Raw genomic sequence first — 12,408 nt, forward strand, 5'->3', positions numbered from 1 at the left:
CTGGGTACGTCGCAAGTCGATATCCATGTAACCCTGTGTATCTATGAATACCAGCACCAGGAATGAGCATATAATCTGTTTCCCAGAAGGTTCCTGCCAGCAGTGCGGGGGCTGACCTTTCTAAGTGCTCTAGTGGGAGCAGTGGGTCAGACTGCCGTCCAGTCTGCCTAACTAGGTGAGAGCTGGCTGGGTGGGGAGTGGACAAACCTCAACATTGCCCAAGTGATTAGCATGGTTAGTGGTGGGGAGCCCTTGACAGGCAGTTGCTGTGTGCAGAGACCGGTCAGATCTATCGGTGGGAGGCGCTACGTTCCCCAGTGACACGAGAGATCAGATGCACAGGAACCTCCCAGAGTGTTTTTTCCCTTGGGTGTTTGCAGAAGTGGCTCAGCTCCAACTGGTGAACGGCCCGAGTCGCTGTGCTGGGAGAGTCGAGGTATTTCACAACCAGCTCTGGGGAACCGTGTGTGATGACAGCTGGGACATGACTGATGCTGGAGTCGTGTGCAGGCAACTGGGCTGTGGGATGGCGTTATCAGCCCCAGGAGGGGCTCACTTTGGGCAAGGATCTGATCCCATCTGGCTGGATGAGGTCAACTGCGCAGGGACAGAAGCTGCCCTCGCCGATTGTGAGGCTCGGCCTTCGAGAGAGAATTACTGTAACCACGGAGAAGATGCCGGTGTTGTCTGCTCAGGTAACCTTCATCTACCACCCTGCCTGTTGCAGGGAGCAGGGTGGGAAGCTCATTACAGGCCATTGTCTCACAGCCAGTGCTGACCCCAGCGTGGTGCTTGGGGTCTGTGCTTCAGGGAGCAATATGGTGGTTCCAGTAAGGAGCCCTCTCCTCTCAGTCTGTGCTGACCCTAATTCCCCTGTGCGGTTCTATGGGCCTGTGCTGCAGTGAGCGGTGTGGGGGCTCAATAGGGGACACTCACGCTCTCCCCTTGATGTCAGGGCTGGCCCCAAAGGGGGCCTTGGCTGCAGGTAGAGGGGTGTCAGAAGGGGACTCTCTCCCTTTTCAGTTGTGCTGGCCCTAATGCCCTAGTGTGGTGTCATGGGTCCCTAGCACGAGGAAGCCTTGTCGGTGCCCAATGCGGGGCAGCTCCCTGACTTCCTCAGCCACAAGCCAAAACAGCTGTGCACTCTAGGACTTGTGAAGGGCTGACCTCTCTCCAGGTTGGCAATAGGGACACTTCACCCTTCAGCTGTCCAAGCATCCCACTGCAGCACCCAGTCCCTGTCCCGCTGGGCATTCACAGCAGTCACAGATCTGCTGCTTCCAAAGGAATAGGGTCCCAAGGTGACCAGCTCCACCTCCCAGCTCCACCTCCCAGCTCTGCCCTGTTCAACACACAGATCTAGATCCCTTCACAGTCATACCAAGGACAAGTGATTTCACAGAGTGTAGAGATTTGAGGCATAGCAAGGAGAAGGGTTGGAAAGAGATGGTTCCATGGCCAATAAAATCATACCACGCTGACTAGAGCCTGGACTCATTGAACGAGATACTTTTCTGCCTGGTAGAGCAACGCTCACCCCACAGTCCTTCCAGGGTTTTACTCCAGGCCTGGCTGTGATCTCCTGTTCCTGAGACAAAGTCTGTCAGCCGCCACCTGGGTGAAAGGGAGCTCTTGTCCCCTTGCCTCTTTCTTTGGGCATAACTTTCATGGGCTAAAACCACTTCAGATGCATGAAGTGAAAAATACACTAGACAGTATATATATTACAGCATATGAAAAGATTAGGAGTTGCCTTTCTAAATGGGGGATTAGTGCTAACGAGGTCAATTCAATCAAAGTGGAAGTGGCCAGTTCCCAACAATTGGTTAAAAAAGGTGAATATCAACAGAGGGAAAATTACTTTTTGCAGTGCTAACAGGGCTAATTCAATCAAAGTGGACCTCGCCCATTCCCAGCAATGACCCTCTGCCATGTACATTGGCCATACTGAACAGTCTCTACGCTAAAGAATAAACGGACACAAATCAGACATCAAAAATTGTAACATTGAAAGCCAGTAGGAGAGCACTTCAGTCTCCCTGGACACTCAATAACAGACTTAAAAGTAGCCATTCTTTAATTAAAAAACTTCAAAAACAGACTGGAATGAGAAACTGCAGAACTGGAATTAATTTGCAAACCGGACACCATCAAATTAGGCCTGAATAAAGACTGGGAGTGTCTGGGTCACTACAAAAGGTAATGTTTCCTCTCTTGATACTCAGACCTTCTTGTCAGCTGTTGGGAATGGGTGATGTCCACCCTGATTGAATTGGCCTTGTTAGCACTACAAAAAGTAATTTTCTCTCTGTTGATATTCACCCCTTCTTGTCAACTGTTGGGAATTGGCCTCTTCCACCGTGATTGAATTGGCCTCATTAGCACTGATCCCGCACTTGGGGTATGGCTACACTTAAGAGTTGCAGCGCTGGTGGAGGCTTTACAGTGCTGCAATTAGTAACTGTCCACACCTGCAGGGCACATCCAGTGCTGCAACTCCCTGGCTGCAGCGCTGGCCGTACACCTGTGTCTGCTTGGGGTATAAGCATTGCAGCGCTGGTGCTGCAGCGCTGGTTGTCAAGTGTGGCCACACACCAGCACTGTTATTGGCCTCCAGGGTATAAGGATGTATCCCAGAATGCTTTTAACTAAATTACTCCCTTTGTTTTGTTATGCAGCCTTTCTTTGTTTTGTTGTGAACTCGGGGCTCCGGGAGCTGCTTATCTAAAAAAAAAACACAGCTCCTGTTTGCTGTGATCAATCTCTAACTGTGAACAATCAAATGAGATAACCCCTGTGAATCAGGCAGGCAGGGGGATGAGTGTTTGCTTTTTGCTTGACGAGAGAAACAGCGGCGACAAAGGGAGTCCGTTGGAGCAGCTGCTTATCTGGTCTGCAGGCCGTTTGCAGTTAAGAGTAAGGGGTCGGGGAAATTTTCTGATTTTGCAAGGCAGGGAGCCGATACACAGTGTCGGCTCCAAAAATCCACTCTTTCTCTCTCTCTCTCTCTCTCTCTCCCCCGGTCCCTGTCACACTGCACCCCACCCCCCTCTTTTGAAAAGCACGTTGCTGCCACTTGAACGCTGGGACAGCTGCCCATAATGCATCACTCCCAACAGCGCTGCAAATGTGGCCACACTGCAGCGCTGGTAGGTGTGAGTGTGGCCACACACCAGCGCTTTCCCTACACAGCTGTACGACCAGCGCTGTAACTCTCAAGTGTAGCCATACCCTTGGTAAGGCAACTCTCATCTTTTAATGTGCTGTAATATATATACTGCCTAATGTATTTTTCACTGCATGCATGTGATGAAGTGAGTTTTAGCCCACAAAAGCTTATGTCCAAATAAAATTGTTAGTCTCTAAGGTGCCACAAGGACTCCTCCTTGTTTTTGCTGATATAGACTAACACGCCTACCACTCTGAAACCTTTAATAAAAGGAGGGAAGCCCCCGGCATTAACTTGGGAAAATGCCAGAAACAGGATTTATAAACATGAATAAAACACCTCCCCCAGAGTACGTTGGGCAGTGTCTTTTGCCTCAGGTTCTTGAGTCCAGCAACCATGAGTTCCTTTAAGGTGCCCCCTTCTCCCTCCACTGCACCTCACTCGGAGTGGCTGTCCTTGGTTAGTGAAAAGCCAGAGTTGCACCTGTGTCAGTTCAGCTCTCACCATGGGGGCAGAGAGGAGAGCCCCTGTCTCACTCTGCTGTCTGGGTGCTGTCTCTTCAGGTCGCTCTCTTGACTCTCCACCCAGCTCTCAGTGACTGTCAGCTCCTAGTGGGGAAACCTCAATGCTGAAGCAGGCTGGGCAGAATATCATAGAATACCAGGGACCTCAGGAGGTCATCTAATCCAACCCCCCCGCTCAGAGCAAGGCCAATCCCCAGACAGATTTTTACTCCAGTTCCCTAAATGGCCCCCTCAAGGATTGAACTCATAATCCTGGGTTTAGGAGGCCAATGCTCAAACCACTGAGCTATCCCTCCCCCTAAGGTTTCACAGCCTCATAACTATATACATGAAATTATAACCTATAACATCACTATAACAACAATGCTCAGTGCATCATGAGCCTTCCGAAGACACCCAACATGACAAATTTTGCATTGGAAACCACACAGTCCTTTTATAAGGATGAACGTAGGGGTGCTGGGTGATCCCCCGAGGTACAGAGCCTCACACCTCCCTTAGTTTACTGCAGGAGGGTTAGTCACTGACTAGCTCGAAAGCAGTTTTTGTTATAGTTCTCTTGGCATCCAGCCATTAAGGCCATGAGGCAGTGTGCCTCAGTTTCCCCATTCACACACAGCAAGCCAGTTTTTTATGGTTTCGATGCTATGATAAGATTTAAACCTGCTTACAGGTATTAACTGAAAAGTAGCATTATCATAAAGTTTAATGTCCGTGTCAAAATTCTTATCCCCAAAACTTAACATTAATACCAACATTTTTATCACAGATGGGTGTTTACAAGTATCTTTATGATACTGCGCCCTCTGTTCACATAGTGTAGTTTGAGGTTAGTTTGTTCATTACCCATGATGTCCTTTGACTCTCTGCCATGTAATCAGTCACTGGCTTTTCTTTCCTTCCAGTGTTCCCCGCTGTGGGGGCTCTTAATTTAATCATATTTCTGGAATTTTGGTGCCTCAGGGTCTGGCAAGACAGGTGTTCAGGGGGATCCTGCACATTGGCTGGCCCTTTGGGGAGCAGTGTCCCAACCCCAGGGCTGTACATATGCAAAAAATCCAGCTCCCCTTTTGGGGTTACCCTGTGTTTCCCTCTCCCACCACTGAGTCCTTCTCTGCCCCCTAGAGGGCTGTGATCTGTGCTCTCTGGGCTAGGTGTGTTTACCCTTTGATCAGATTCACATTTCCCCAGCAACTTTCCCATAACTGTTCTCTGTGTCTCACCAGCCTGGGGGAAAACACCCCCTTCTCTGTCAGTTTGGTCATTTGTGTTCTCACAGACTTCTACCTGGCAATTTCCTGGTCTCAACTCCTCTGCCGTCACAGGCCTTGGAGCTGCGTTGTGATGTAAAGAGACACAGTTACTTTCCACAAACTTATCAGAACTAGCATCCTGAAAAACTGAGACCTGGATCGAGGTACCCTCTGCCACCCCTTTCTCTGTCCCTGAGAAATCAGTTCTGTGACTGCTCCCCTCCAGGAGGTCAGTTACCCAGTTCCTTCTCAAAACCTGAGTCACGGGCTGAGTGCCTGGGTGCACAGAGGCTGACCCAGTCATCCTCCTGGTCTCCTGGGCATCCTGCCCCAAATGACTAGTGAGGAGACATTCCTGTACTCCCACTATTCCTTCCCCAGTTTCCTCCTCTGGGCCCCCTCCTAAGACAGTTCTCTGTGCTTCCTAGGAACGGTTCAGTTGCAATAATCTGCCAGCTAACAACTAGAACAGTTTCCTTAATCACTGACAACACCTCTCCTGCCCCTGTGCTTGAGGGCATGTTGCCTTCTGCTGGAAAGGAGCTAGTCTCAGCCCCTCCCCTACTTTGAAGCACCCTGCTTCCCTGTGTTACAGAGTCACAGGAATCCTCACCCCCCTCAGTGGTTTCTGAGATCCCCTGCTCCTTCTCTGGGCTCTCCTCTGGGACACATTGCTCTCTGCTCCCTGGAGCTGGCTTTGCCTCTGGTTCAGCTGTGACCTGCTGGCAGCCTGGACAGTTCTCTCCCTGGCAAGCATCCCTTCCTGATGTGGTGCTGCCTCTAGCTGCAGTGCAGGAGTTGGTCTCAACCAGTCTCCACCTGGAAGCACATGGCTTCCCCCGGCGGTAGAAGAATCAAGGAGACTCTCTCCCATTCTCTCAGCAGTTCCTGAGACCTTACCCTTTCCCTCGGGGGTCCCAGCATAAAATTCCCGCCTGCTGCAGGCAAATACTTTAACCTGAGCTACACGGAAAAAATCATTACCAAGAAGCAGATCGACTGAGAGGTGTTCTATTACCCCCACACAGTCAAAATCCTTTCCAAACCTTCCCAAACCACATGGATTCTAGCTAGTGGTACAAGGAATCTGCTTTCACCCACCCCCACAATCTCTGCCATTTGGGACCACACTCTGCTTAACCAGAGAGATCTGGGCCCCTGTATCCCTCTGCCCCAAGTATTCCCTGCCATCAATTTGGACAGCCTTAACGTGCTCCATATCTGGTTCTGCAGATGCTAAGCTCACAAAACCAATATGATAGGTTTTCAATTGCTTGGGGGGGTGGGGGACAGCAGAACTAACATGAGCTATTGGTTGCCTGCTTCCCCCCAGCACAGGGCATTTATTCCTCAGGTGGTCAGTGGAATTACACTGATGGCACCTTCTGGGCTCTTCTGCTTTTACAGGAGATTTGGGATGAGGGTCAGAGGAATGTTTCTGGGTAAGAAAATGTTTAGGCTCCAAACTCCCTTCTCTCTCCCCAGGGGCAAAATGGGATCCTCCCTTCCCACCAGTTTTAAACCCCTCTGTCTGCGGCCTGCCCTCAATAGACGCCTGATTCTGTTCAAAGGCATCAGCAAAAAAAGCCACCTCATCCACAGACTTTACATCTTTGTCCCACAGACACTGCTTCACATCAGCCTTACACATGCTTAGGAAATGCTCTTGAGCAACAAGATCCAACATTCCCTCACAACTCGCCACCTCTTTGCCCCTCACCCATTGTCCCAACAAATCTTTCATTTTGTTTGCACATTCCCCATGACTCATCCCAATATCCCCCTTAAAATTCCTAAATGTAACTCGACATGTTTCAGGGGTTATCTGAAACCTTCGCAAAACAGAATCTTTAAATTTACAGTAGTCTTCTAAAGCATCTTCAATAGGCATTCCACTGAGTACATTTCGAGCTTTTCCAGTTAATTTCATAATCAGAGTAGGAACGCTCTTTGAAAGATAGTCAGATATTCAGCAATATCATCGTCCTCACTGTATGCAGGACATAAGTGGTGTTCCCACTTGTGGATTTTTGGAGTGATGGGGGTCGTTGGCGTCAGGGGGTGGTGGTTCTGGTTCTGCTTCTCTAGTAAGTCCAGTTGGTGTTTTTGCTCTCTTGCTTTTTCTCTCTCTCTTTTTCTTCCATGACCCTTCTGTGTGAAGCTTCCTCTCTGGCTGCCTCTCTCTCCATAGTTTCCCTGGCCGTAGCTGCTTCTTTGAGCCTCATTTCTGCCTGCCACATTTGAAACTCGTGGTCCTTTTCCTTCTCTGCAGCTTCCAGTCTGGCCACCTCTAGTTTTGTAGCTGCCTCACTGGTAGTCGTTTTTCTGCTTTCTTGTGCTTATTCCCCTCACCCCAAATAAACAAACAAAAAATAACAAAACTGTGACATCCTCCTGACTGTTCGTAGCCACTGCACTTAGGACTCACTTAAAATCACAAATATCAGTGCTTGAAGTGTGAACTTCACTTGGAGTAATAAGCTGTACATACACCCTGATCACTGCGCCACTGTGATGTTCCCCTCTGGTGTTTTCTGGACCAGTGATCTGCTATGTCATTCAAATCCTTGATTCTGGTAGCCAGCCTTACCCCCAGTCCTGGGCTGTTCACGCACAGCCTCTGGCATGTAAGCTGCTCCTTGGACTGTGCAACTGAATGACACTAGCCAATATCTCTGGTCCCAGACACAATCTTAGGAACCTCCATCTTGCAGTGTCCAGTTATGCCCGCTGGACACTGGGAGCTTATATGAGTGTGTCAATTTAACAAAGAAATTGGTATGTACCAGGCTTGTTATCCCAAGGGAAATCTCTGACACACTTCAAACCAAAAGCTCTGCTTCAGGTAGAATAAACAAACCAATTTATTAACTATAAAGATAGATTTTAAGTGATTATAACTTAAAGCATAACAAGTCGGATTTGATCAAATGAAATAAAAGGAAAACCCATTCTAAGCTGATCTGAACACTTTCAATGCCCTTCCAATCTTAGATGCTTCTCACCACAGGCCGGCTGGTTGCCCTTCAGCCAGGCTCTCCCCTGTGATCAGCGCTTCAGTCGCTTGCTGGTGGTGGTGTCTGTAGATGTAGGTGGAAGAGAGAAGAAGAGCCTGGCAAACATCTCTCTCTTTTATCATGTTCTTTCTTCCCTCTTGGCTTTGCCCCGCCCCCGCTTCAGAGTCAGGTGAGCATTACCTCATGGGAGTCCCAAACTGACCAAAGGAAGGGGGGTGACTCACTCGAGAGTCCAACACATCCTTTTGTTGCTGCCTAGGCCAGCATCCTTTGTTCCCATGAGGCTGGGCTGGGTTTGTCCCATGCATGCCTTGATGAGGTGTGAACTGCCCTTCTGCTCTTAGAGAGTTTTTGCCTGGGCTTATTTTAAGCCATGAGGATACATTTTCAGCCTCATAATTATATACATGAAATTATAACCTATAACATTACTGTAACAACAATTACTATAACATCACTATAACAAAAATCCTCTGTGCATCATGAGCCTTCCAAAGACACCCAACATGACAAACTTTGCACTAGATACCACACAATCCTTTTATAAGGATGAACACGGGGGTGCTGGGTGATCCCCCGAGGTACAGAGTGTCACAGGTACCTTCTTTGCATTTTGTCAAATCTGCAGTGAAGGTGTTCTTAAAATGAGCAACATTTGCTGAGTCATCATCCGAGACTACTGTAACATGAAAGATATGGCAGAATGCAGGTAAAATACGTAGCAGGAGATACACAATTCTCCCCTAAGAATGCCAGTCACAAATTACATTAACACCTTACTTTTTTAACGAGCATCATGAATATGTTAGTATGTCGTCTGGAATGGTGGCCAAAGCATGAAGGAGCATGTGAATGTTTAGCATATCTAGCACATAAATACCTTGGAATGCCACCTGCAAAAGTGTCATGCGAACGCCTCGTCTCACTTTCGGGTGACACTGCAAATAAGAAGCAGGCAGCATTATCTCCCATAAATGTAACAAACTTGTTTGTCGGAGTGATTGGCTGAACAAGAAGTAAGACTGAGAGGATGTGTAGGCTCTAAGTTTTCCATTGGTTGTTTTTTTTTTTTTGAGTGCAGTTATGTAACAAAAAAATTCTACATTTGTAAATTGCACTTTCACAATAAAGAGCTGGCACTGCAGTACTTGTATGAGGTGAATTGCAAATACAAGTATGAGGTGAATTGCAAAATACTATTTCTTCCACCATTTTTACAGTGCAAATATTTGTAATCCAAAATACAGTAAAAGCTGTTTTTTCCAGCACTTCACCAACCGGAAAGCTCTATATATTGACATTTCTGATCTTCACTGAAATACCGGTTTATAGTTTGGGTTGGCGCAGGCAGGGCCGCCCAGAGGATTCAGGGGGCCTGAGGCAAAGCAATTTCGGGGTCCCCTTCCATAAAAACAATGGCAATACTATACAGTACTATATTCTCATGGGGGCCCCTGCGGGGCCTGGGGCAAATTGCTCCACTTGCTCCCCCCCCTCCCCACGGGCGGCCCTGGGAAAAATAAACCTTCCACATGACGGGGAAAGGAGTCGAGGAAAGCTGGCGGTATTTTAAAGAATCCTAATTGAGGTTGCAGGAACAAACCATCCTGATATGTAGGAAGAAAAGTAAATATGGCAGGCGACCAGCTTGGCTTAACAGTGAAATCCTTGCTCGTCTTAAACACAAAAAAGCAGCTTACAAGAAGTGGAAGATTGGACAAATAACCAGGGAGGAGTATAAAAGTATTGCTCAGGCATGCAGGAGTGAAATTAGGAAGGCCAAATCACACTTGGAGTTGCAGCTAGCCGGAGATGTTAGGAGTAACAAGAAGGGTTTCTTCAGGTATGTTAACAACAAGAAGAAAGTCAAGGAATGTGTGGGCCCCTTGCTGAATGAGGGAAGGAACCTAGTGACAGAGGATGTGGAGAAAGCTAGTGTACTCAATGCTTTTTTTGCCTCTGTCTTCACGGACAAGGTCAGCTCCCAGACAGCTGCACTCTGCAGCACGGTATGGGGAGGAGGTGACCAGCTCTCTGTGGAGAAAGAAGTAGTTCGGGACTATTTAGAAAAGCTGGACGAGCACAAGTCCATGGGGCCTGATGCGTTGCATCCGAGGGTGCTAAAGGAGTTGGCTGATGAGATTGCAGAGCCATTGGCCATTATCTTTGAAAAATCATGGCGATCGGGGGAGGTCCCGGATGACTGGAAAAAAGCTAATGTAGTGCCCATCTTTAAAAAAGGGAAGAAGGAAGATCCAGGGAACTACAGGCCAGTCCATCTCACCTCAGTCCCTGGAAAAATCATGGAACAGGTCCTCAAGGAATCCATTCTGAACCACTTAAAGGAGGGGAAAGTGATCAGGAACAGTCAGCATGGATTCACCAAGGGCAAGTCATGCCTGACTAACCTAATTGCCTTCTATGACGAGTTAACCGGCTCTGTGGATGAGGGGAAAGCAGTGGATGTGCTATTTCTGGACTTTAGCAAAGCTTTTGATACAGTCTCCCACAGTATTCTTGCCAGCAAGTTAAAGAAGTCTGGGCTGGATGAATGGATGGTAAGGTGGATAGAAAACAGGCTAGATGGTCAGGCTCAACGGGTAGTGATCAATGGTTCCATGTCTAGTTGGCAGCCGGTATCAAGTGGAGTGCCCCAAGGGTCGGTGCTGGGGCCGGTTTTGTTCAATATCTTCATTAACGATCTGGAGGATGGTGTGGACTGCACCCTTAGCAAGTTTGCAGATGACACTAAACTGGGAGGAGTGGTTGATATGCTGGAGGGTAGGGATAGGATACAGAGGGACCTAGACAAACTAGAGGATTGGGCCAAAAGAAATATGATGAGGTTCAACAAGGACAATAGCAGAGTCCTGCATTTAGGACGGAAGAATCCCATGCACTGCTATAGACTAGGGACCGAATGGCTGGGAAGCAGTTCTGCAGAAAGGGACCTAGGGGTTACGGTGGACGAAAAGCTGAATATGAGTCAACAGTGTGCCCTTGTTGCCAAGAAGGCTAATGGCATTTTGGGTTGTATAAGTAGGGGCATTTCCAGCAGATTGAAGGATGTGATCATTCCCCTCTATTCAGCACTGGTGAGGCCTCATTTGGAGTACTATGTCCAGTTTTGGGCCCCACACTACAAGAAGGATGTGGATAAATTGGAGAGAGTCCAGCGGAGGGCCACAAAAATGATTAGGGGGCTGGAGCACATGACTTACGAGGAGAGGCTGAGGGAACGGGGATTGTTTAGTCTGCAGAAGAGAAGAATAAGGGGGGATTTGATAGCTGCTTTCAACTACCTGAAAGGGGGTTCCAAAGAGGATGGATCTAGACTGTTCTCAGTGGTAGAAGATGACAGAACAAGGAGTAATGGTCTCAAGTTGCAGTGGGGGAGGTTTAGGTTGGATATTAGGAAAAACTTTTTCACTAGTAGGGTGGTGAAGCACTGGAATGGGTTACCTAGGGAGGTGGTGGAATCTCCTTCCTTAGAGGTTTTTAAGGTCAGGCTTGACAAAGCCCTAGCTGGGATGATTTAGTTGGGTTTGGTCCTGCTTTGAGCAGGGGGTTGGACTAGATGACCTGCTGAGGTCCCTTCCAACCCTGAGATTCTATGATTCTATGATCTTGGCACAAACCCAGTTTTGAGAAAACTTCTTTACAAGGTATCACTGGTTCTCAGCATCAGCTAGTGCTAAAAGGCACTAAAGCTCATTAAAAGGGTTGGACAAATATTTTCCATCAAAACTTTTTTTGGTTCGGAAACGGGGTTTTTTAAAAAGCAAAAAAAAAAAAAAAAATCACAGACAATGTCTGTTTTCCTTCAAAATTTGTTGTAGTTTTTTTAATTGAAAAGCTGAAATTAGTCTTCCAAAACCTGAACATGGTTTGGGGTTTCAGAAATGTGTGGCCAAATATTTGCTGTTTGATTTGTTTGATTGTTTAAAGAAACAATAAAAAATTCTGCTTAGAAAAAATCCAAAACTTTTGAACCACCTCAGCTTGTGACCAAACGCCTGAGCTCATCCAGTCAGAGATTTTTTTCAGGTTTCTGATACTCTGCTGGCTTCCTTGACTCATATCTGTCTCCGTAACTTTGGGTTCATTTAGCTTAGAGCAAAAGAATGTCCATACTGGTTTATACCAAAGGTCCATCCAGCCCAGTATCCTGTCTACTGACAATGGCCAATGCCAAGTGCCCCAGATGGAGAGAATCTAACAGGTAATGATCAAGTGATCTCTCTCCTGCCATCCATCTCCACCCTCTGACAAACAGAGGCTAGGGACACCATTCCTTACCCATCCTGGCTAATAGCCATTAATGGACTTAACCTCCATGCATCTATCTGTTTCCTAGAGACTGGCTCCATGGGGTCCCTCACAAACTGGAGACTGTTACTGTGGGTTTGTCTTTAGTATAGCTTATGTACATACTCCACGAACTT

General features: G+C 47.6%; 1 protein-coding gene across 1 annotated transcript in view; it reads left to right on the top strand.

Moving 5' to 3' along the window:
* LOC120388105 (soluble scavenger receptor cysteine-rich domain-containing protein SSC5D-like) overlaps positions 1–12,408 on the top strand; it is a 60,710-nt gene that overhangs the window by 21,708 nt on the left and 26,594 nt on the right. The window contains exon 4 of the mRNA XM_039509695.1: positions 381–695. Coding sequence (XP_039365629.1) covers positions 381–695 — 315 coding nt within the window. The remainder of the gene's footprint in view (positions 1–380; positions 696–12,408) is intronic.

This window comes from Mauremys reevesii, linkage group 22 (genome assembly GCF_016161935.1).
Source record: "Mauremys reevesii isolate NIE-2019 linkage group 22, ASM1616193v1, whole genome shotgun sequence".
In the NCBI taxonomy this organism is placed as follows: Eukaryota; Metazoa; Chordata; order Testudines; family Geoemydidae; genus Mauremys; species Mauremys reevesii.